Source organism: Ascidiella aspersa, chromosome 1 (assembly GCF_963924565.1).
Source record: "Ascidiella aspersa chromosome 1, kaAscAspe10.2, whole genome shotgun sequence".
Classification (NCBI taxonomy): Eukaryota; Metazoa; Chordata; class Ascidiacea; order Phlebobranchia; family Ascidiidae; genus Ascidiella; species Ascidiella aspersa.
In genome coordinates, this window is record NC_139447.1 from 25,306,783 (window position 1) to 25,332,258 (window position 25,476).

Sequence of the window (25,476 nt, forward strand, 5' to 3'; positions counted from 1 at the left end):
TTCGCAGTCACTATAAACACATATAAAATGTGTAATAAATACTCCAGTCTATGAAACGCGAGTACTATTATCGTTTATATCAGCGGTTTTCATTTTTTCTCGAGTCGCTCCCAGGGTTGGAAATTTCCCTTTTTATTAAAATTATTTATTTGTTTGTTTGTAACAGACAATCAAAATCAATCACAGCAGATTTTGCAACAATGATTTTCAAAATGCACAGCCTTGCCAGGGGATAAAATTAATATATTCAAACTGACTTTATTACCTCAATTAAGTTCAGGAACGCCTCAATTAAGTTCAGCAACCCCCCACAAAATGCATAATTTGTAAGTTGTATTTTTTATAAACGGTATAAAAAAAGAGAGGGTGGAACGATAAATTTTCCAGTTAGATCTAGTTAAATGTTTTTTGACCTATTGGGCTTGTGATGATATATTCCAGTGCTCTTCAACCGGTGTGCACGGTGCACCCTATAGGGTGCATCAAAATATGCTTGGGGTGCACCAGTACGAAAAGGTATACAAGGGTGCATCACAAACTTAATGAAACATTCATATTTCACTTCTCAAGTTTGTTGGAATGGTGTTTTATGACATGCAATAGTAGGCCTACTACTCGCAAGCAGCCTAGGCTGTAGCCATAATCGCACTCTCACCGACAGTGTGTAAAATTCGGCATCTCCGCTCGGTTTAAGCGACATGATGATATTGATATGCATGAATTTTTCATATCGCTTTTTACCTCAGTTTATCTTTTAAGTAAACAGGGTGCATATGAGTCGTCACAACAAACTTTGGTTCTCAACCAGAGGGTTCTCAACCAGAGGGGGTTCTCAACCACAGTGGTTCTCAACCAGAGGGGAATTACCCACTAGGGAGATTTTGTAATTTTCAGAGACATTTGTAACAGTACCGTATTAATCTATTACTGGTTCAAATATATTATTAATCAACTATTAATGTAAACGATATTTTAGCAAACTAAATTTGTAGGGTGGAATTATATTTGGGTATCGACTAAATCGGTGCAACTCAAGGACAAAAAAGGTTGGAAACCACTGATCATTGATCACAGATGATGATTGATGAGTCTTGGGCCATTTTTATTTTAACCTGAAAAAAAAAATTTTTGACTTTATTTTTATCAAATTTTGACTTTATTTTAACCTAACGAAATTGCTTGTTTGTATAGAGGCCACAGTTCTTCCTTAAATTGATACCAGTTACCGAAACATAATATTCTGTCGATTTCAGACCAAAATGTAATATTTTGTCGAAAAGTCAAGGTGTTTTATGGATTATAAATAGTGCTTCGTGTTTTTTGGCGATAGATGGAGCTTGCTTAGGCATTTTGTATTAAAGAATTTCAGTAGGCTATTCCTAAAATCCAAACTGTTGATCTTCGAAAAGCAGTGTTGTAAACAAGTCATTTTGAAATGACTTAAGTCCCAGTCAAGTCATTCGGAAAATAACTTAATTACAAGTCAAGTCTTTTAGAATAAATAACAAGTCAAGTCCCAGTCCAAGTCATCGGTTACCCAAGTCAAGTCCCAGTCAAGTCATAATTAGAGCAAGTCAACTTCAAGTCCAGCCCTTGTCCAAAAAATGAAACTTTAAATTATGAAAACCGGCAAACTCCTTCGATTATTATGAGCAACTCAAGTCAAAAATAACATAAAAGCAGCATATAACAGGCAAATTCTTTTATGTGCAAAGATTGGGCTAAATAACGCAATTTTATAATTAATTGCTTAATTAAAACAATTTATTTTAACCCAAGTCATTGGTCCAAATGACTTAAGTCAAGCCAAGTCATTTGCCCAAAAGACTTAAGTCAAGTCAAGTCTTTTTGTCCAAAAGACTTAAGTCAAGTCAAGTCATTTCAAAACAGTGACTTAAGTGCACTTAAGTCAAGTCATTGAGTTAAGTCATTACAACACTGTCGAAAAGTACACGTTTAATGAAGATGAAGTGTTTTATAAGAATTATTTAAATACGTAACAATAAATAAAAAAATGGACAATTTGCAATAAAAGTTACTGCTGATCCAAGTGGGCATTTTTCTGCTTTTATGGGTTAATATGGTTTAATTGTGTCACAGTTTCTGATTTACAATGTTACGATTTTTACACAAATACTCTCAAGAAACACAAAAACTTTGTCAAAAGCCATAATTTGACAAATTTTAACTTTATTGAAAATTTTAACTTTATTGTAAATTTTGAATTTATTTTGACCTATAAACTTCTTAGAAACAGTCCCCTAGGTGACGAAAACAACTTTATTCTTTGATTTATGGACAGACGAGGTCCTTAAAAAATCTTAACTGTATTGACATTTGCGGGCCCAATGATAAAACATTATCAGACAACGCTCTCAGCCAGAAAAACAGTTTTCTCAAAAAAACCCTGAATCTGGACAACAGTCGTGATTCGATGTAGAGCGCACGACCAATTACCGACTAAGAGCTTTTGTGTTTACGGTGCAATTTACGCTGTATCAGCATATGCCCCAGATTTATTGTCTACTCGTACCAAAGTGTAAAGTGCTTACTGGCTTGCATTTTCTCATGCGGGCAACACAGGGTTTTGTGTATTTGAGCCGGCTATCTGCTTGTAAAAGACCTCTTCTTAGTTATCACCCGGTGTTGTTGACAGCGTTGTGCTGTTGACAGCGATGTGCTGTTTACAGCGTTCTGCTGTTTCGCCGATATAGTTGAAATTGGCGACCCGACGTGTCTACGAACACCAGAACTATAGTAATTTTTCGCTACCATCAATTAAGGATTAAACCGCGTTTATCTGAGTTACCCTAAGGCGGAAAAAAGACTTCAAGAACATCTGTTGTGCGATTTAGCCGTTTGGTTATTCTCGCAGTACCTTGAACGAGTTGTTTCTTGGCAATTTTCTTAAACCTGTTTCAAAAAGGTTAAGAATTGTCAGAAATGCTACGTCCTGGTATCATCAGCAACAACTACCATTCCAACGCTCGTTGACATCAACCTAACTAAGGACAAAACCTTTGGTTGTACAAACGAAGTCTTGGACCATAACAAACTTTCTTTTGCACTTGCTGTCCTGTTAGGGACCTGCAAGGAGCTAGCTGTTGGAGGAACTGATCACGTCGAAAGATACGTCACGAGACGCTCCATGGCATCATCAAAGCATTTGCTTAAAATACGGAACGCCATTGATGAAGTACGGTACAAGTTATAAAAGCGCCGCCGATGGAGGACAAATCACCACGCGGAATCACGGGGAACGCAATTTGTCTTTGTACATGGTTTTCACAGTAACTGATTCTGCCGTGTTTACCAGGTGAAAATACTTTAAAAAACATTAAAAAAATATAAGTTAAAATGCCGACCGAAAGGTCTGTAAATTTTTTTGTGTACGAATTTAAGTTAAAACGCCGATCGCAAGATCTGTTGATAAATTTTAAAAGAGCTTACTTTTTTGTGCTTGGAGCTCAATAGTTTGAAATCAACGCGTTAAACTTGTGAATCACGATTTAATATTGTTGTGCACGAATAATTTTGTGTTAAAATTCCAAATTCTTTTAAACATTTGCTACGTTTTGGGGATTTCGAAACATATGCTTCAATTCGTGCAAGTCCAAACACGAATTTAGGGATAAGCCCATTACCTGCCTTTGTTAAAAACAATAGTGAATAGGCAGCAATTTGAAAACGTATAGGCTATTTTGTTGTGATGCGTCGTTTGTTTAAAAAACTTACATTGAACGAATTGTGCAAACTAAAAAAAAAATTGCTAAACTATAAAGGTGATGTTGCTCAATGTAAAACATTAATAGAATGTATTCCCGAACAATTAACTGCCCCCTTCTCTCTTTTATGTCTTCACAGTTTCACGATTTTCACCACATATGACGGAAGGACGTGAACGAGACAAAGAGACAACAACAAAACACCTGTCGCTCGTTGGCTTATCGACAGAAGAAAACATCTTGTTGTTGAACGTGTTGCTAAAAGCTACAACTCGCGTGACTCATTGCCTTGTTCATGTTCATTTCGCTCTAATCGTCCAAAGCACAAATCTTAATGGGTTGAATAGATATATGTAAAGCGCACGACTAATTACTGACTAAGAGCTTTTGTGTTTACGGTGCAATTTACGCTGTATCGGCTTATGCCCCAGATTTTATGTCTACTCGCACCACAGTGTAAAGTGCTTACTGGCTTGCATTTTCTCATGCGGTCAACACAGGGTTTTGTGTATTTAAGCCCGCTATCTGCTTGTAAACGACTTTTTCTTTATTAACTTCTTGTGCTGTTCGCAGCTTTGACATTTGCAAGTAGCATCTCCTATATGCTAACTTGTCCGCTGACTATAGTTTGAACTGGGTGTTCGCTTATCAAATAATACAGTTATTAATCACTAGAACCATTGTGGTTGGCTAACGAGTTATACGCCCGCAACCTTCAAGTCAACTTAAAACTGAAGTTTTGAGTTCAGCAATTAAACGCGTGCCCCACAATTTGGCTTAACATCGGCCTTCACTTTACAACAGCATTTGTCTCGCGCTAAAGTAAAAATATAGCCTAATTGCGTAATTTAATTGCGAAATCATAGTCATAATATGTTTAACTTAACAAAATTGTTCAGGCCTCAAAAGTGCGAAACATATTCCCGCTGATTTCTTTTTCAGGCTCCGCCATGCGATATGCTACCTTTAATTTGTTTTTGTGATGTTGCAGTGTAGTAGGCATGTTACTTTTTGTAAGTTATCGGAGCATAGCCTACGGTTTATCTCGGATGAACCCTTTTTCAGTTTATCTTTGAAAAGAATATTTTATGGCTTCAAAGAAATTCTAAAATAATAATTCACCAGCATGATAAAAATTAGGTTGCCGAATAAAATTCTGTAGTTTGTCATGCATTGATCTTAAATATTTTGAAACGGCATGTTTTGCAAATGTTCGAAATCGCATCACTTGATTTTTTAAAATAGAGCTGTGACGCCGTTCTGGAGTAAACCTATTGTTTTGTGGTTTTGGTATGTTCAGTGTCGGCTAAAGTTCAGCTTTCTTCAAAATGTTCGACGGTTCCGTTACGGTTTGGCTTCTTTAAATTGTTTACAAAAACTGATCAGCTTTGAAAAAAATGGCCCAGGGCCGGTTAATAAGGTTTCGGTTCGGGTTTTTTTCGACACCCATGTTTTCTTAACAAAAGTCGACAAAAAAAATCGTTTGAGGAGGGAGCTATTGCTCCGCGAAAAACCGCCTTGTCGCTCAAACTTAATTAACCTTTGATGTACGGGTATAAAAAAATAACAAGACTAATGAAAATGATAGAAATGCAACACACAATAAACATGATAGTATATTAATTAGTTATTACATATTTAGTTAATGTGATGGTTGAGCATGTTTTTGTTCCAACAATCTATTAACTGCTGGTTTAGTGGTGGCCAGCCGCATGTCATATTGAATATCCAGGGCACTGCGCTGCTTTGTCTTCAGAAGTAACATTGTTAAAAATCCATATTCACAACGATATATGTTGATGGAAAACTCAACAGCAATGGCATGACCTTTTCATAAAGCTTGGAGTACGAATTGCTTAGTTTTTCCAAAATGTTGTCAAACTATCTATTTCAAAGCTCAATCGGGTTGCCGTCTCTTCTTACGGCTACCACAGTTCATTAAATTTTAATTTATTTGTTTTGTTATACAGGAGTAGATAATAAACTAAAAACATTATTTTTCATTTTTTCACATGGCCCCCTTGAAAAAGGCTCAAGGCCCCCTAGGGGTCCATGGCCCACAAACCCCTGTCGTACAGCATGCCGATTTTAACCCCTTTGGTAGAACTGAAAGTAATATCTCTGCGTTGAGGAATCGGTGCTCCTAACTTTTTAACTGTAAAGTAGCGATTCGCGCGAAATGACTGAACAGAAATCAGGTCCGTGCGTTTATTTTCATTGACCCTAATTTATTTTAAAATATAGTTGTCGCGGTCTCGCGGACTACTCTTTCCATCTAGAACAGCGGTTCCCAAACTTTTCTCAAAATTTTGCCTGGCGGACCCGTTGCAATTATTTTGATATTTCGCGGCCCTATAAAATGTCAAGGGTCAGTTGACCCATATTTCTTGTATTACACTAGTGCAGTCACGATTTTTCTAATGTAACAACCTTCGAACTCAGGGTGGTCCACGGTTGACTACATCGCGGGCCACAATATTTCTTGCATATTCTTTGCGGACAACATAAAGTAGGCTAAATGCGTACCAGGAGCGGATCAACGTTTTTCGTTTGGTCGCGGCATGAAATGTTTAAAGATAACATCACAAAGTAATATCGAAAGACAGATACGCTCCAGAAACTTGCTTCTGTCGTCGAACTTGTGCGCAAATAAAATCGAATGTTATGAGATTGGGAAAGCTGGTGTGCGCGAAGCGCGAAAAATTTGCGTATTTGACAAAAATTTTAATTAGAAGACTGCATTTTGTAAGCGTAGAATGTTCGCGTAAAAGAGATGTTGCATACTCCCCAATCGCTAAATTACAAAGACGTTATCATTTCGCGCAAAAAGGTTTAATTAACCAGATCAATTTGGCTGAAATTGCAACTGGGCTTGGACCACCTTGTTCTAACTCAGTGGTCGGCAAACTGTGGGCCGCACAGCCATTTTTAGTGGGCCGCAAGCTACTTTTTAATAGTTTAGTTTTATCATGTAGTTGTGGGCCGCGTGAATGCTGTACATATATAATTGTATTTTAAAAGCTGGTAAGAAATTTTATATTGTCTCAGCGTGTGGCCCGCGTGCTAAATGTGGCCCTGTGAGTGCCTATCAAAGCCAACTTTAACTATGTAAAGTTAACGCACATTTTTTTCGCGCTACGCGCGTATACCTGGTTTTGTAGTATGTTTTACATTTTAAATAGTGGTGTGTTTCGGCTTCGAGGCGCCGTTTAATATTTCACCATTTCTTCGTGTCCACAGCCTAACGCTGTGTAGACTAAGACTTTCCAAAAAAATACAACATGTTTTATAGTTGGGGAACAAACGGTTCACTTGAGTAACATTATTTGCATGCAAAATAAACACTTTTTCTGTACTGACATTTCAAGTTAAAAGCTGGTATGTTGGCGGATAGATTAAAGTTTGTGTTAAGACTTCTAAATCCTATTTTACGAGGAAACTAAATCCTGCAGATGTAAAAACGTCAAAAGTGATCCACTGGTCCCACATCTCCCCTACGTCAAAGTTCAACGTTTCGCCAACCGGATTTTAGATTCACATTTGCGCACGAGTTCGTTCGAGGATAACTAAGAACAATTTTTTTATGGCGTACCTTTGTGACGCCAATCTAATGCCTCAAACTCAAAACAAATATCCTGGATCCGGCCTTTTTGTCGTAGTGATTTTACGTATTGGGCCTCCGAAAGCTCTGTAAAGAGTTATTTGGGCCGCGACAAAAAAAGTTTGCCGACCACTGTTCTAACTAATTTCTTACGATTCGCTGATAGCAGGTAGTACAGCATAATAGATGCTTTATGATGTCACAATAGACATCATAAAACACGCTATGATCGAACAATAAAGCACAACTAAAGACAATAAAGATGAGAGATAATGATTAAAACATAGACTAATGATAAAAACTTAAAAGACTAATTCTCCTTGCGGACCCTCTGAAACTGCTGTACGGACCCCATTTGATCCGCGGACCCCAGTTTGGGAACCACTGATAGAAATTCAGTGATGCATGTCCACAATTTTAACTGAAATCTGCCAGCTTACAGGCCAGGCATTAAATCTCTGTTTTAAACCTTGTAAGTGCTTCATGCTAATTTGTAATTACCGTCTGGAAAAAACGGGGTGATGGTCAAATATGGGTGCACTTGCTTGTGCAATGATGACAAAATGGGGTGCAAAATATTTTTCCTAAATAGTAATGTATTTTTGCCTGACATGTTGGGTAATACTAATTTACGGAATGATGAATGGTCGGAACGCTCACTAATTTAAGTGTTACCCCGGTAAAACAATTATTAAACCAACGCACAATATTTGAGTTAGGGTGAGGGTTAGCGTTTGGGTGAAGGTGGGTTAAGTGTTATTATATTTAATAATAATACTGTGAGCGTTCCAACCATTCATCATTCTGTAAATTAGTGTTACCCGACATGTTTACAATTTTATTAATAGCTTTAGCCCTATATCTAACATTTTTTTACAGTTAGTTCTTATTATAACCGGAGAACTATGGGTAGTGCTACATCAAAAACCCATAAAAAGTCCCAGGTACAAGTTCCTGCACCTGGCACTCCACGGCCGGCAACACCAGTCAAACGTGCAGGTTTGACACCTCAAGGTGCAACCAACAAGGATGTTATGATAAGTTACAGTCACTCTGATGTTACGGTGATGCGACAAATTAAAGGTAAAGAGTTCTGGAACAAATGTTTTACCTTACTTAGCGTTTATATACTACATGCAGTGGGAAGTTTTGACTTTTTATTTGTGAGAAAAGTGATGGTCCCTGATTAGCCATGGTAATAACTCTTAAGTTTATGCCTGAACCCTAATACTTATTGTAATTAGTTTTTCAATGTGGTTTAAGGCATATACTGTGTTGTGACCTAGGGATTGCTAGGTTTTTATTAACTGAATTTTATGTCACAAATAAACATAGGGTAATAAATAACATAGAATAAGATACATAATTTACCACATTGTCCCCCTCTAAATAATGAAAGTACACTGTACACCCAACAAAAAGCATTGTTTCATTAAACAATTTTAAGGGTTCATTTTTAATGAGTCCAATCCCCAAACCGTAAAGGGGGTTTATGAATTCTGCAAACCAGTTGGCGAATCAGGTGGAAACGCATGAGGAGATGGTGAAGTTGGAGGTAACTCATCTGTACCATGAGCCAAATCTTCTGTTGATGATCTGTCCAATACAGATTCTGGTGTAGTAACTGTAGATGGCCTAGTAGTATGGGGAGGCGAATTGGTAGAAATTGGGACTCCATTTTCAAGAGACTCGTCAAAGGATTCTGCATCTGGCAGTGGAGCCCTGATTTCATGGTCTTCAGGGCAAGGAGCTAAATCCTGCACAGACACTGTCGATTCACGCCCCCCTGAAAGCCGAATATGTGCAAAACTTTGATTGGCTTCCAGCAAGTCCACCTCATGAACTAAGGGATCTCCTTTATTTCGCACAAAATGTCTCATCAAAACTTTTCCAGGCTGGAGCAGCCATGATGGTAATGATCTCCCCAGCATAGTTCTTTGTCCGAAGTTTAAGAAACGCTCAAAGCGAAGTTAGCGAAGCTATGACGGTTTTGGTAGTCATGTCAGAACAGGGAATTGCAAAAGGAAAACAGGAAAACTCATGCACCACAAAGAGAATGTAATGTCTTCTACCCCTGACAGGTCCTTTAAAATCAATGCTAATTCTTTCCCATGGAGCAGAAGCTTTGATTAAAGACTCATTAGACTTGCGGTGAAATCGAGGTTTTACTTCGGCACAAACTTTACATTCTGCACATGTTTGCCAAACCTCATTAATAGAGTAAGGTAAGTTGCTCCCTTTTATAAAATGAAGTAGGCGTGTTACCCCAGGGTGCCCCAATTGCCTATGGATTTGGACTAGTCCAGCATTTCCCATGAAACATAGAGAAGAAATTCTTGAAAGGGCATCAGGAGCAGTGTTTAGTTTACCAGGACGGTGGTGAACGCGATATGAAAAGGCCCCCAGTTCAGCTCGCCACAGAGAAATGACTCCATTTTCTTGTAGCCTCCATAATAGCTGTAGCCTCCTTCTCCAAGATAGGGTAGTTGAGTTCACTTTTTGTAAAGGTCCGTGTGTAAAAAGCGACAGGGCGACCACATTGGTTCAGAGTAGCGGCCAGTGCAAATTGGGAGGCATCACACTCCACAGTAAAGGGTTGACAAAGATCAATATTTTTCAGACAGGCGGAAGCCAAACTTTTTCTAAGCTCTGCAAAAGCCATAGCTTGTGGTTTAGCCAATGGGAGAGCCTTTTCCTTAATGGCTTTCACAAGGGGTCGAACCTTATCTGAAAACTGATGAACCCAACGGGCATAGTATGCAAATAGACCCACAGCGCGTAGGAGTTTCAGCAAGTGTTTGAGGCACAGGCATGTCCAAGAGTGGCTTCAATTGCTGAGGATCAGGCTGGATTTTACCAGGCTTTACCAGGTATCCCAACAGTTGAATTTCCTTCTTTGCAATATGTGACTTTTCTTCGTTGAAGGTGAGGCCTTCCTTCCCGGCAGCATGTAATAGGGCTTCAAGATTTCTGTCATGTTCCTCCTGTGAGTTTCCCACCACAGTTACATTGTCCAGGTAGGCAAACGTTTTTCTTAACCTATATTTTGAAATGATTGCATCTATCAGTCTTTGAAAAACAGATACTCCATTGGTCAGTCCAAAAGGCAGTCTTTCATCCTGTATAGAGTCGACCATCGGCCTCAAAAGCGGTAAAAGGTCTATCTTCTTCATGCAGGGGAATCTGATGATAGGCAGAGCGCAAATGAAGCGTGCTAAAGAGTTTACCTTTAGCAACAGCATTTACTTGATCATCTATCCTGGGCAGCGGATATGCATCTAGAAGTGTAAAGCGATTCACAGTTTGAGAGTAATTAATGACCAATCGACGGCGGTGATTACCACTCTTTGCAACCAAAACTTGTGCACGCCAAGGACTTCTTGAAGGTTCAATAATCTCCTCTTCTAGAAGTTTTAAAACTTCCTTACGGATAAAAGATTGGTCATCAGCTGAATACCGACATGATTTTACAGCAATAGGTCTGAATCCCCTTTCTAGATCTTTAAAGAGTCTAAATGGTTTCACATTGGCTGCAGCCACACTACAAGTGCTATTATTTGGGTAAGTAGGGCAAATGTTAAGAAGAGGACGAGGACCCTTAAAGTGAAAGAATGCCCCTTTATGAAGACCGAGAAATGATTGTCCCAGAATAACTTCAGCACATAATTCATCAACCACCTCAAATGTCAGAGAATAGCCGGATTTGTTTAGCCACAATGTGGTACAAGTAGTGCCAATTACCTCAGCTGAAGCCTTTCGTGAAGCCATACCTACTTTGGATCTTTGCCCAGAAACAGGTAAGTGATGTTCCTGACATACCCTACTATCCAAGTAACATCCAGTTGCTCCAGAATCCACCAAAGCGTTTAGCATCCTGGCACCAAGGGAGACTTTAATAAGTGCAGGATATAAACCTGAAGGTGGATCAGTGTGCCCATTCATCATATATATGAAAGAATTTGTGATAGATGCAAAAGTAGACTCTCCACTTTCTGTTTGTGGCAGAACTGAAGCCGATGTCTTGGGAACTACTAAATACCTTCTTTCTTATTCTTGACAAGCATTTTTTAGCATAGTGACCTTTGCGACCACAGGAGTTACAAGTGGCTTCTCTAGCTGAACAAGAGGAGCGGCCTCCAGGATGCATAGAACCTCCACAGTAGAAACAATCTTTCTTAGCTATTGCAAAAACAGTGGACTCAGGAGTCTCTGAGGCTGCAATGGTCACATTTGTAGTTTCCTTAATAAAGGTCACGGCCTCATTCCTTGCTCGTTCTAACACCAAAGCATGATCAAGGGCTTCTTTACAGGTAACTTTATTTTTCTCAATAAGTCTTTGTCGGATGTCGGGGGCTACCATGCCACTAATAAAGGAGTCACGAACCATTTCTTGTCGATAAGTATCTGCATCGACATCCTGAAAATCACAGGATTTAGAAAGCTCATGCAAAGCATACATGAAATCAGTTAGGTTCTCATCCGGTTTCTGTTTTCTCACCATCAATAAATGACGAGCTACTGTGATGTTATTTTATTTCAGGAAAACTTTGTTAAGAGTCTCTTTAGCAGATTGAAAGGTTTCACAGGAGTAGAGTTTGTGCGATATGCCATTGACAAGGAGGTCTAATTTTTCTTCTGATGATAAAGTAATAACACCACCTGTTTCTTGGCTGGTTCCACTCTGATCGCTATTTTGTGTTTTCTCAATGGCTCGAATAAAACCATCAAATGAACGCCACCAATGTTTATACATTTTAATGGCCTCTGGGTCATTAGGATCAAGTTCCAGACGGTCTGGCCTCATCAGTCTCTCCATGGTGATTGGTAAAGCGCAAGGTCAATGTTAACGAATCAGTTAATAAAATTGTGGTGATCTAGGGATTGCTAGGTTTTTATTAACTGAATTTTAACTAAACATTGTCACAAATAAACATAGAGTTATAAATAACATAGAATAAGGTACATGGCACAAATTTACCACATACTGCAAGCATGTTTTTAATTATTACCCAGCTTTAAATGCAAATTCTGCACTAAAACAACTCCCGATACCACATTTAAGTAATATGTCTACAATTCTACATATATAAATTATTTTAGCTTAATCCCAGTGTGGACAGTGTTTTTTTTAAGGTGTTTTGGGGGACCGCAACGGTCCCCCAAATTTCTCCAGCGGTTAAATTTTGGACTTTGAAGTTTTTGGTATTTAAATGAAACACTTGTGGTCTCTTAAAACTACTTAGCGGTCACCCAAACCAAACCTTAAAAAAACCCTGAGTGTGGGCACCATTATTAAGGTTACTTTTCCTAATAGGTGGTCAAAATATCTTAAAATTTGCTAAAAATTAAAATGTAAATGCAATGAGAAAATTTTCTTTAAACTTCACTGATGCGGTTTCACCACTATCAAACGCTGAATGGCTTTAAAAGGTATTTAAAGTAAGCAATAAAACGTTATTTGCTTATTTAAAAAAAAAGTGACTTTTTGATTGACCGGACTCATGAGAATCACTTGTCCAGATTAACAAGGTCTTGACTGTTAACTCTATAAAGTTTTGTAAAATAAATATGGGTAAATTTAAGTACACTACTTAGTCATGTTTAAAAAACAGAAGCCCTTAGCATCAGTGAAACTTATTCAGTGTATCCAAATATACAGTGTATCCTGCTGCACTCTATCGAGTTGAGTCAAACTAAAATAAGATAAAGTTTTCTTGTGAACAATGGCATTTTATGGATATTGGACTATTAATGGAGATACATCGTCATATTTCAGGAAAGGACGTAACTTTGACAAACTGTTATTTAGAGGCCCTTACCGATGCTGGTATTGAGGTGTGGGTTGATGAGAGCGCCTTAACACCTGGAGCTTCCTACTTGCGTGAAATTGGAGAGGCAATTGTTGCAAGTAGATTGTTTATTGTCTTACTAAGTGCTAATTCTGTCCAATCAAAATATTGCCAGGTAAGCTTTGCATATTGTTTAATTTACATTTATGCATGTTGTATAACACTAGATGAGATTGCTTGAAACTTTGCATGAAAATTTTTTACAACATATCCCATGTTGCTTTTAAAAAAATATTATGTTTTTTTATAATTTCTTTCATATAACATGCCAAGAAACTGACTGTGTTCTTTCAGTACCATACAGCATTCACAATCATATGAAATGCAGTTGGCTAATATTATAAATTACTTTGTATTTTTTTGCAGGATGAAGTCTCACTTGCCTATATTTCCAATAAAAATATTTTTGCGGTATCTGTTTTACCTTTTGAAGAGATATCAGGAATTATGGATCTTGGGATGTAAGTTGGATATTATATTATTTAAGTTAAAAAGAGTCTTCGTTGTTTCAATGGTTTGTAATAAATCAAGATTGCACATACTGTATTATATTTAACTATTTAAGTAACTAGTTGGTATTATAAATGTAAAAAAACAAATCAAGCTATGTTTTTTAGCAAAAACCCCTATTAAATGTTCGGTTTTCACAACCTTATAAAAAAGGGGTTGAATCTGATTTAGTCATTTTAAAATATTTGTTTTTAGGAAGTTGACCTTGTCTTGTGTACATTGGTCATTCTTGAACGAAAACCCTAAGGAAGCCCTAAAACAGTTTGTGGAGGGTATCAAATCAAAACTGGTTGACGAAACAACGTTGTCGCATCATGTAGAAGAGACAAAAACCTCTGATGACTGTAAGCAACTTTCTTGTGATGTTTTGTTAACTTGTATTGTATTGATAAAATAATTAGTTTATTTGGTTTTGTGACCGACTATATATGTGATCTGTAGCTGCTGATGATGAGCAGTTCTCAACGTCAGTAATGAACAGACAAGCACTTGCATATCGCCTCAAGGAAAAGAGGGAAAGCTACATGGTTTCCGAACAGCCCAATCTTCCAGACAGTGGAGCTGCAGGGGCTTATTGGAAAAGCTCATTTGGAGACAAAAACGAAGTTGATTGGCAGAGGTAGGCTGGGAGATACTGAACTGTGTGAGATAATGATACCAACTGAGGAGCCAGTGGGAATCCAATTAAAAAATAAACTCTGTTGGTGGTATAACTTTATTGATTAATTATTTTATTATCATACCAGTGCTTGTGGAAGAGTTAAGAATGTTTATCAGACGTTTTGATGCACAGCAAACAAATCACATATTAACTTTCTGAGTAATACCAATATTATCCAAACTCAACAGACCTGACTCATCTCACCACATTGTAGCAACCTAACAAAATCTAAGTTGGGCAATGTCAATAGTTGGTAGCCTATTAAGGTAAATCCCAACTCCATGGTATTGTCACCATTCACCAGTTATGTTTTGGAGGCTTACAAAGTTATGATGATGCACACATGAATAAAAAACAATTCATTTAATTAGTAATAGTTTGGCCAATCTGCAATATAGATATTTTTAGACTGGCATTTCTGAAAGCTTTGTTACTTTGCAATTAGAAATAAGTTTTCCCACCACAAAATCCTATTGACTAACAAAATTAGCCCCGCATTTCCCTAAAGGTTTCAAACTCTGCGCCACTGTACACTGGTGTCCAAAGGAAGGTTTTCTGGTGTGTAAAATACGCAAAGATTTTTCTCTCTCTGTTGAGGTCATTGAGTACTGTAAAGACAATGCAACTATTAGCCGATAAGGCCTATTTATTAAAAAGTTGCAAGCAATTAACATTTTTGCGCCACACCAAAAAAAACTTCCTTTATTCCCCAGGTGTGCCCCAAAGTAAAAAATTGTTGAGAAATACTGCCCCAAGGGAAATTGTATGTTATTTTAGGTAATTTATTCGCAATAATAAAGCTTTGTAATGAAGTTTCTCCTATAGAAACAAATAATGTGAATTTCCACAAGATAAATTGCTTTATAGAATATACATACAATTTGATTGATATTTTTAGACAATAAAACAAGATGATAGGTTTTTAAGAGGACAGCAATCAAGGACATAATCATTATTATATGCTTTCAATTTTAGCTTTGTTGAAATTGTCACAAAGGAACTCTCACAAATGTGGAAGGACCTTAATGTTCCTGACGAAACTCTTTTACATCTTTTCACCCTTATGAAAAAGGAAATGAAAGTGATCAACGAAAAACTTCAACAAAACCAGTACTTAAGTACGCTTGTTTTTTTTAAATGGTTTAGCCTGATATTACTAAAAAACATTAATTTGCTGAGTTTTGTGTTTACTATTCTAAAGATGCCGATTTTATATATGTATTTTTTTTTACTCCCAAATAAAAAATTCATCAATTTTGTCTGGCAGTCTTCTGTAGGCAAGGAAAAGAAATGGTTGCTTTCGATGAGGCAATAAAGTTATATGCAGCAGAGGCTCTTGCCGTGAGAGAGGTGTTTGACATAGACTCTTCTGTCAGACTCACTGCTATTGCTAACTTAGGTAGGTGTGTAAGAAATCAACTTTGAACATGACATACATACTAAAGAAATATGTTTTAGCCAACCTAAATACAAGAAATAAAATAAATTTTGGTTCTTCCCGCAGCTTTTAATTGAATTTTATTGTATGTTTCAGTTTGCTTTATTTAAAACCTGCATTTCAATGTGTTTTGCAAGTATGTAATACCATTTATCAAGGTGTAAAAATAGTTTTTGTTGCAAACGCATTATAAAAATTTTATTTTTAAACTAGCTACACATTTTTTCATTTTACAGGAAATTATTATATATTTTTTTAAATATAATTCAAATAGCATTTAGTTCTACCTATTTACTTAAACAACTCTTATTTTGCACCATTCGCATGAATTCGTTTTTTGCATGGTACCAAACACCATCCATCAACCAAATTCTATCCTAAATCAGTCAGCCATGAAAATAAAAGCAAAGGACAAATTTTCAACTTCCAAAAATAAGAAATTTGTTTGTTTTTTAGTAGAAAATGTGGTAAAATATTGATAAAAAACAGATGAATATACTGGTACAGATGTTTTGGTAGGAGCAGAATATCTGTCTTTATATTATATGAATGTCATATAGGAATTTGGATGGCAGACCTAGTGTGTAACCTTAACTTTACTTATAAGGTGACAGCAAGTCAAAAAAAGTGATCAAAGTGCTGCTTGATTTACTGTATGATGAGGATCAGGATGTACGCGTGGTGGCAGCCATTGCACTAGCACATGCAGCAAGTGGCATAAAAAAGCCGAAAATAAGAAGTGAAGTTGTCAATGGGTATACTTTGTCTTTATTTTTTATATTAAAAAAAATGCATAAAATAGTTTGCCAATAATGCAATTAGAAAGAATTAGCTTATTTTCAGTATAAACTACGATTGTGGCTGCTTTGTAGTTTTTCATTTGGGTGCAGTTTGAAACCCAATATTCTATCATTGTCCAAATATTAAAAGTGTAATAAAGTGAAACTTTAACCCTTCCTTTGTTTTTTTAGTCTTTTAAGCTGCCTCAGTAATGACGACCGGCTTGTTAGAGAGAGTGGCTGTCTGGCTTTGGGAAGAATGAAAAGCAAAGCTGCAATTAAGAAGCTGGTATTTCTTTGGTAAGCTACAAATCCCAGAACTTACTGATGGGCTGTATCTTTGTAGAAAGCAAAATTATTACAAATCTTTCCAAATAACAAATAAAAAAAATTTGAAAAAATAACTAACAAAGAAAATTTCGCCTTGCAACGCCACTAATAACAAAACACATCTACAGTTAAATAACAACTAACTTTCAAGACACAATATGCAGATTACTACCAATGCTTATATATACCTGCAATGCAATATGTTGGCACAATAACAACAAAGTTTCAAGACAACATATCCTGATTGGTACAAATGCTGTTAAATTTGTCTTAATAAGATCTTCCATTGCAGTTCTTCTGTTTGATTTGTGTCCTGCTTAGGTACTGTTTGTTTTTAACATTTTATTGCTTTTCTACAAGGCTATGCCACTTAACTTTAATGCCATCATATTGTTTGAAAAGTTCAAATTGCTGTATTGTACTAGAAAATAATAAATACTTTTTGTGACAGGCGAAATGATTACATTTCCACTGTCCGGGAAGCAGCTCAGATTGCCATCAAACAGATTGGGGGTGATGAGGCAGAACAAGCTCTGCATGTCACAAAAGTCCTCAGTGACGAAATACAGTTGCTAAAAAAGTGATTTTTTAATGTCAATATTGCCCTGTTTAAAACAACCCTTAACCCACTTATATTATTCGGTATATTACACATTTTATTCATATATTACAGCCACAGGTATTGACTGAACCCATCCATTGTTATATGTTATTGTGATTATTAATGCATAGTTATCTCTTAAGGTTGCGACAATGGAAATAGTACTATTCCATAATATAAATATTAAAGAACTAATTAAAAAATATTTTAATTATCAAAGGTAGTATTTTTATTTGTTTAGTAGCTATTAGCTATCTTTTATTTTTTGTTTTATTTTATAATATATTTGCACTGTGTTTCAGCAAGTACTTCATTCAATTTTGACTGATCGCCTTTGATGTTTTTATTATGTTTTGTGTCACAACCACACTTCATATTGTTCCCCTTTTCAATTTATGATCACTGTTGCAACAAACCATTAACATTTTTCATATATACATATATATATACTGTATAACTTAAGTTGACATAAGTCTTTCAGACAAATGACTTGAGCTGAAATTTTCATTAAAAGCGTCTTCCACTAAGAAACTGGGTTAATTGTCTTAGGTTCTGCCCATAAAACAATTTTTCATGCTTAAGTTTTGCTCATAAACTGACTAGTTTACCTACCTTAATTGTTTAACGTTTAGTTTTTATGAGAAGGACTTGACTTGAAATTGACTTGCTCTATATGTATTACTTCATATATAAAAGTTGCTTTAAACCCTCAACCTATGTTGTTGTTTTGCTTTCTACTACCAAAGCTATTTTTAATACCATTACAGGACTTATAACTATTTATTAGAAAGATGATACAAATACACCCTTCAGTATGGCTTCACGATTACTTTAAATCCACAAACACTCTCCTTGAGCTTAAAATATATGCTGTTTATGTACAGTGGCAGTGGCACAATAAAATTTGACATATTTTTGTTTGCTAATTTTAATTTACAAAATCAGAAACCACATATGCAGTAGCTTACCGGCTTGCCATATTTGATTTTTACTATTCATGCACCACTTTACCCAATAGCATTTAGGACTTCCTGCAAATACTGAATACAACCTATGTCCTTGTTAGAATTTTAAATTTATTTTGTGCTTAAATTCCAAAGTTTTACTGTGTTTTCTTCATGAGAAAATTTGTATGATAATAAACTTGAATCTTCATTTTCACCATCGCTGTTTGTTGGTTGAGGAAAATGTCTTTGACCAGACGACGTTAGTAAAACTGGCAAATATGGATGCCAGCTACATCCATTCGCGCAGTCATTATGAGCTTGAAATTCAAAACAAGGTTCCAACACAGCAGATGTTTCTGGAAAGCCAACAGTGTTTTCTGCTTCATTAATACTTGAATTTAAGTCCCAGATAATAATTTTGCCATCAGTAGACCCTGAAATGAGGTTGGTTTCGTGGCCTGCTGCAGTACTTGCCACCAGGTCAAAAAATATCCTTTGGTTTGTGTTAACCTGCCTTTTCATGTGAAAAACTGGTTTACTAAACCACCTTATATCCCAACATTTGATTGAACCTTCTTTACGTGCTCCAGTATATAACCTATTTCCATCCGAAGAAAACTTGATACAAGTAACACCAGCATCATGAGCAGTTATCAATTCCAGTCTATCTCCATTCTTGGGACTATAAATGCCTACTGTCTTATCATAACAACCACATGCGAACAATGTTCCATCAGGACCAAACTCCATGCAGGATATGATGCTGGTTTGACCACTTTTATATGGCTTCCTCTTGAATGTTGACCATTTCTCATAAGTTGACCCTGGTCGATCCACATAAAATTGAAAAATTTCTCTGCAAAGATAATATTTTTTTACTACCGGTATTTGTTTTTATATAAAAAATATCTGTAAAATTAAATATAAATCTATTAGAAACTTACTTCTTAAATCCACATAGGAGTTGTAGACCATCGGGACTAAAACAAAGGCTTTGTGCGGATTGAATTTCTTGTACATTGTCCAAAGCTATATAAGATGCTCTTAAACTGCCATCAAAAGCATCCCATAAGTGTACTGGCTGATCCTTACTAGATGATGCAAAACAACAAGTGTCAGGGTCTTGGGAGTTCATAAGTGGCCACCAACAAAAGTCATAGACAATTTCTGGTTCCTTAACTGATATACAGTCTTTGAGGCAAATTGGCATTTCAAAGTCTAAATGTTGACTTAACAACTCATGAGGGGTATTCCACAATTGTAATATATTGTGATTATTGTTACTGAGAAAACACGAGCCATCTGGAGACCATTTTGACCCTTTCATAAAATTGCCATTTTGGTTAGAATATGATTTGCCAACTAGTTGGTGACACAATTTTGGTCTGCAAACGCTTTTGATTTCATTCAAACCACATGTATTACAATTAGACAAGATAATTTCCGTGTGAATCACAGATCGGTCTTCTTCGTTTGTGGTAACAAATTGTAAAATTTCTGCCAAAACATTTTCAACATCGATATCTAAAGCCATACTCGATACTCTCCAAACTGAACCACTACAAATGGCCGGTGGTATTGATTGGTTTAATGCATTTTAAAGGTTTCTTTTATATTAAATGAGAACAGAAAGCAGGACAAATCTGTAACAATTCTAAAGGTAATTGTGTTACTCTTAAATATTTTTTTAAGTACACTTGAATTAGTGAACTTAAATTGTAGACCTAAATTTCCGAACCAAAATTAGTAATTAACTGCTGTACATCCGAAATCTCTGCAGAAAATGCCATGAACGCGGTCTGGCAATTGAAAAGCAACTATCTAAAAATATATTGTTAATTTACAATTTACATAATGTAATAAATTACCCTCCAGGCAATGTAAAACGTTGAAGCATATATTACAATGAGATAAACAAACGTGTTTATATTTAATAGTCTTCAATGAGCGATTTGTGCATGGTTCGGCGCACATTGTGCAGAAAATGTGCAATAGCGCCAAATCAGTGCACATTCGAAGTTGTGCAATACCACAAAAAGTGCCTTGAAAACTCTAGGCTCCTAAATGTAATTTGCGAAAGTAACAAGTGTGGCGACTCTATGCACTCAGTCTCCCTCCAGCATAGTTGCTGGCGTGTAACAGCCCGTGGGTGACCTAATTAATGTCACACTCGAGTTAGCACACTGTAGTTGACGAAGCGCACAATTGCCTTTTTCTTGCGTACATTTTCATCGTGGTTACGCGGTACATGTTCCACCACTTCTTTGAGCGCCTCATACAAGAATCATCGCTACATCTGGTGACCCCTGCAAGTCCAGAAACGACATTTCTGGACAACAAAAGAATATGACGGAGGAAAGTCAAGCAATAACGCAACACGCCGTTGCCCTCAAACTGCCTTCGTTCTGGTCTGCGCAGCCACGTGTCTGGTTCCAACAAGCTGAAGCGCAATTCGCATTGCGCAATGTAGCGATTGACACTACGAAATATTACCATGTTGTTGCAGCCCTAGATCAAGACACCGCAAAACGTCTTATCGATCTATTAGAGAATCCACCGCAAGATGGAAAATACAACGCCATTAAGCAAAGGCTCTTGAGCACTTTCGGTCTTTCAACCCAGGAACGAGCTTCTCAGCTGCTTAACATGCCCGATTTAGGAGACCGTAAGCCTTCTGAGTTAATGGATGACATGCTTGCGCTTCTGGGCTCACACGAGGCGTGTTTTCTTTTTCAACATTTGTTCCTACAGCGCCTGCCCGAGGATGTCCGCGTTATTTTAGCAAGCGAGGAAATGACCAATCCACGCCATTTAGCCCAGCGGGCAGACACGCTTTGGCAAGCAAGCAGCAGTCGGACAAGAATGACTGTTTCAAAGGTTAGTTCGTCAACGCCTTCACGCAACCACGAAACCCATTCAGCTAATATCAACGACCAGGGTCTTTGTTTCTTCCACCGCCGTTTTCGAGAGAAGGCGCGCAAATGTGTTCCTCCATGCAACTATCGGGGAAACGACCGAGCCGGTCGTTGATACTTTCAACGGCCGGCATTAAAACCTGTCTTTTCTTTACTTGGGACCGCACATCCGGTATCAATTATTTAGTCGACTCTGGTGCCGAAGTAAGCGTTATTCCGCCAACCGGACGTGACCGCACAATACCCATCCCCGGCAAGAAACTCTTGGCTGCCAACGGAAGCAATATACGCACCTACGGAACTAAGGTACTTCGCCTCAACTTGTCCGCAGGCCAATTCACATGGAAGTTTTATATTGCTGAGGTTTCCCGTCCCCTACTTGGCGCAGATTTTCTACGGGCTCATTCGCTTATGGTCGACTTTAAACACTATCGTCTGGTAGATGCGAAGTCAGTCTACGGTACTCCACGCAGCAAAACAGCGCAGGAAGCATCCCATGTCATTGCTTCGACTGTTGAAACTCCGTACTCTAAGTTATTAGCCGCATATCCGCAACTCACTACTCCCCAGTTTACACACGCGATGCCAAAACACGGTGTGCACCACTACATTTCTACCAGCGGCCCTCCAGTCCATTCGCGCGCACGTAGGCTTCCGCCGGAAAAGCTCGCAATAGCGAAAGCTGAATTTCGTGAAATGCTTGACATGGGGATCATTCAACGGTCGTCCAGTCCATGGTCATCGCCACTCCACATGGTACCGAAATCGTCAGGCGGATGGAGACCATGTGGAGACTACCGACGCCTAAACGCCTGCACCACCGCAGACCGTTACAACATTCCGCACTTACAAGATTTCACGGCACGCCTAGCAGGAGCTCAATTGTTTTCTAAAATTGATTTGATTCGTGGCTACCATCAAGTTCCTGTGGCTCCAGAAGATGTTCCCAAAACAGCTGTAATTACTCCCTTTGGGCTTTACGAGTTTCTTCGCATGCCATTTGGCCTAAAAAATGCAGCTCAGGCATTTCAGAGGCTAATGGACACAGTTTGTCAAACCCTTGACTTTGTGTTTGTTTATCTGGACGACATCCTGGTTGCCAGTCACTCAGTAGAAGAGCATCGCGATCATTTGAACAAGCTTTTTCAACGGTTGTCGAATCACGGCCTTGTCATCAATCAATCGAAATGTCAATTCGGAAAATCGCGCATCGATTTTCTCGGTCATCGCGTGGATAAAAACGGTGCCATTCCTCTGCCCGACAAGGTTTCAGCAATTACACGGTTTCCACAACCTATAACAATAAAAGGTCTACAGGAATTTACAGGTTTGATTAATTTTTATAACCGCTTTATTCCCGCTGCAGCCCGCATTATGAGGCCGATTTATCAAGCGCTTGCTGGCAAACCAAAAACGCTGGTATGGACAAACAGTTTGGATATGGCTTTTAAAGCAGCTAAATTAGCGTTGGCTAATGCTACCTTACTTACTCATCCTCAACAGCATGCGAAAACGGCTATAACGGTCGACGCTTCGGAAACTTCAATCGGTGGGGTGCTGGAGCAGTTCATTGGGGGCATATGGCGACCGTTAGCATTTTTTAGTAAACAATTAAGACCACCCGAAATTAAATATAGCGCTTTCGACCGTGAACTGTTAGCTTTACACTTAGCTATCAGACACTTTCGTTACTTCCTTGAAGGCCGTATCTTCACCGCATTCACGGACCACAAACCTTTAACTTTTGCATTTGCAAAGATTTCAGATCCATGGTCCAGTCGCCAACAACGTCATCTTACCGCTATATCAGAGTTTACGACGGACGTGCAGCACATCAAAGGAAAGTTCAATCATGTTGCAGATGCACTTTCTCGCGCTACAATCAGCAATGTACACAGCGCCACTGTCGACCTGGACTACAGCGAGCTTGCGAAGGCGCAACAGGTACAAGAGGTTCAGGTTTATCGAACCGCAGTTTCTAACCTAAAACTAGAGGATGTCGCCATCGGGCCAAATGGCCTTACGCTTCTTTGCGACACCTCAATGGGCAACCCACGACCAATAGTACCACAATCTTGGCGCCGAAAGGTTTTTGACGCCATCCACGGTTTGTCTCACCCTTCAATCCGGACAACCCGACGACTCGTGGCTTCCAAATTTGTATGGCACGGTCTCAATAAAGATGTTGGCTTGTGGACCAAACAATGCACATCTTGCCAAAAAGCGAAGGTCCACCAACACGTGCGCGCACCCTTACAGCATTACCCATTGTCGAACGTCCGGTTTGCCGATGTGAATATCGACATAGTCGGCCCGCTTCCACCTTCTCAAGGTAATGTTTATCTTTTAACTATGGTTGACAGATACACGAGGTGGCCTGAAGCAATTCCGATGAAAGATGCAACAACCATCACCTGCGCGAGGGCATTTGTTTTCAACTGGGTGGCACGATTTGGCATCCCGATAAATGTTGCATCCGATCGCGGCCCGCAGTTTACATCGGAGCTATGGTCATCGGTAAACAAACTGCTCGGCATCAACCTGCACCGCACCACTGCTTTTCACCCACAAGCCAACGGCCTCGTAGAAAGGTTTCATCGCCATTTAAAAAGCTCCTTAATGTCGCGTTTAACAGGTCCCAACTGGGTTGACGAGCTACCGTGGGTTCTTTTAGGAATTCGAACAGCTCCAAAAGAAGACTTGCAAACATCTTCATCAGAGTTGGTTTATGGCTCGCAAATCACAGTCCCAGGAGATGTTCCAGTTCGGCAGGCTGCACCCCCTCCTCTAGATTTCCTGAAACACCTTCAGGAGGCTATTCGAGCGTTTACCCCGGTTCCAATGTCACGCCATTCCACCCACAGGCCATCAATACCTCGCGGTTTCGAGGACTCGCTCTATGTTTTTGTACGCAGAGGCTCGCACCGTCCTCCACTAACGCCTCCCTACGATGGGCCATTCAGGGTAATCGAACACGGCCCAAAGACATACAAGCTGGATATCGGCGGAAAGGAGCAGCTAGTGTCGGTCGATCGCCTTAAACCGGCGCACTTGGACACGACACATCCGGTTCAAGTGGCGCAACCGCCCCGACGAGGACGACCTCCAAACAAAGCAACAACAGTCCGGTCTCAAACAACGCAAACACAGCATGCGTTTACGCAAACACCGGCTGGACTGCAGGTCCAGCTACCGGCAACTTCAGCCCAATCGGCTTACGCACGCAACAGGCCCCATCGACAAGTTCGGACGCCGGCGCGATACTGTTATGGTTGTCATTTTTCGCTTCTGGGGGGGAGCTGTGTGGCGACTCTATGCACTCAGTCTCCCTCCAGCATAGTTGCTGGCGTGTAACAGCCCGTGGGTGACCTAATTAATGTCACACTCGAGTTAGCACACTGTAGTTGACGAAGCGCACAATTGCCTTTTTCTTGCGTACATTTTCATCGTGGTTACGCGGTACATGTTCCACCACTTCTTTGAGCGCCTCATACAAGAATCATCGCTACACAAGAAACATTTTTTTTTACACTATTACGATTATAACAAATAACTGAACTAAAACATAAAAAAACGTAACATATAGATTAGAAAGAAAATTGTTTCATGTGCAAAAATTTGAATAAATAGCTCAATTTTAAAAGACTTAAGTCAATTCATTTGAAAACAGAGACTTAAATGCACTTAAGTCAAGTCATTGAATAAAGTCATTACAACACTAGGTGGCGTGGAGTTGCGGGAGTATGCTGAATGCTATTTTAGCTGAGATATATTGAAACTGGCGTAGCCGCGCATGGCGGCCAAAAACACCACCCGCGTAATGTAAATTGATTTCTCTTTAATGAAGCGAACAGATTGCGGAAAATGGGTGCACCTCTTATAGCCTAGGCCAGGGTGGTCCAAGGTTGACAGCATCGCGGGACACAATATTTCATGCATGTTCTTTGCTGGCCACAAACTTAAGGTTGCAGGAGCGGATCAACGATTTTTGTTTAATCGGGGCAAGAAATGTTAAAAAATGACGTCACAAAGCATCGTCAAAGACTAATAAGCTCCTGAAACTTGCTACTATAGTCGGACTTGTACGCGAATGAAATGGAGCGTTGTTGAGACTGGGAAA

At 38.6% G+C, this 25,476-nt stretch overlaps 3 protein-coding genes across 3 annotated transcripts; 2 read left to right on the top strand and 1 right to left on the bottom strand.

Moving 5' to 3' along the window:
- Positions 1-8,146: 8,146 nt before the first annotated feature.
- LOC146168504 (uncharacterized) lies at positions 8,147-18,650 on the top strand. The gene is made up of 10 exons (XM_083380910.1): positions 8,147-8,409; positions 13,136-13,290; positions 13,542-13,636; positions 13,881-14,029; positions 14,127-14,304; positions 15,322-15,464; positions 15,614-15,745; positions 16,392-16,539; positions 16,756-16,863; positions 17,345-18,650. The coding sequence occupies exons 1-10, from the start codon at positions 8,232-8,234 to the stop codon at positions 17,475-17,477; spliced, it is 1,419 nt and encodes a 472-aa protein (XP_083237036.1). The 5' UTR covers positions 8,147-8,231; the 3' UTR covers positions 17,478-18,650.
- On the bottom strand, positions 18,275-20,196 carry LOC146168505 (telomerase Cajal body protein 1-like). Its single transcript, XM_083380921.1, has 2 exons — positions 19,386-20,196; positions 18,275-19,297 (listed from the first exon to the last, which is right to left on the bottom strand). Exons 1-2 carry the CDS (start codon positions 19,973-19,975, stop codon positions 18,571-18,573), a joined length of 1,317 nt encoding a protein of 438 aa, XP_083237047.1. The 5' UTR covers positions 19,976-20,196; the 3' UTR covers positions 18,275-18,570.
- A 591-nt stretch (positions 20,197-20,787) lies between these two features.
- LOC146168506 (uncharacterized) lies at positions 20,788-21,598 on the top strand. The gene has a single exon (XM_083388898.1). The coding sequence runs from the start codon at positions 20,788-20,790 to the stop codon at positions 21,469-21,471; it is 684 nt and encodes a 227-aa protein (XP_083245024.1). The 3' UTR covers positions 21,472-21,598.
- Positions 21,599-25,476: the final 3,878 nt, after the last annotated feature.

Bases quoted from the DNA above. Each gene is read 5' to 3' on its own strand.
- LOC146168504 (XM_083380910.1), top strand. From the start codon at position 8,232: ATGGGTAGTGCTACATCAAAAACCCATAAAAAGTCCCAGGTACAAGTT. The intron at 14,030-14,126 runs GTAAGCAACTTT...TGTGATCTGTAG, and splicing joins GACAAAAACCTCTGATGACT to CTGCTGATGATGAGCAGTTC. The intron at 15,465-15,613 runs GTACGCTTGTTT...TTTGTCTGGCAG, and splicing joins TCAACAAAACCAGTACTTAA to TCTTCTGTAGGCAAGGAAAA.
- LOC146168505 (XM_083380921.1), bottom strand. From the start codon at position 19,975: ATGGCTTTAGATATCGATGTTGAAAATGTTTTGGCAGAAATTTTACAA. The intron at 19,298-19,385 runs GTAAGTTTCTAA...TTATCTTTGCAG, and splicing joins CTCCTATGTGGATTTAAGAA to AGAAATTTTTCAATTTTATG.
- LOC146168506 (XM_083388898.1), top strand. From the start codon at position 20,788: ATGACGGAGGAAAGTCAAGCAATAACGCAACACGCCGTTGCCCTCAAA.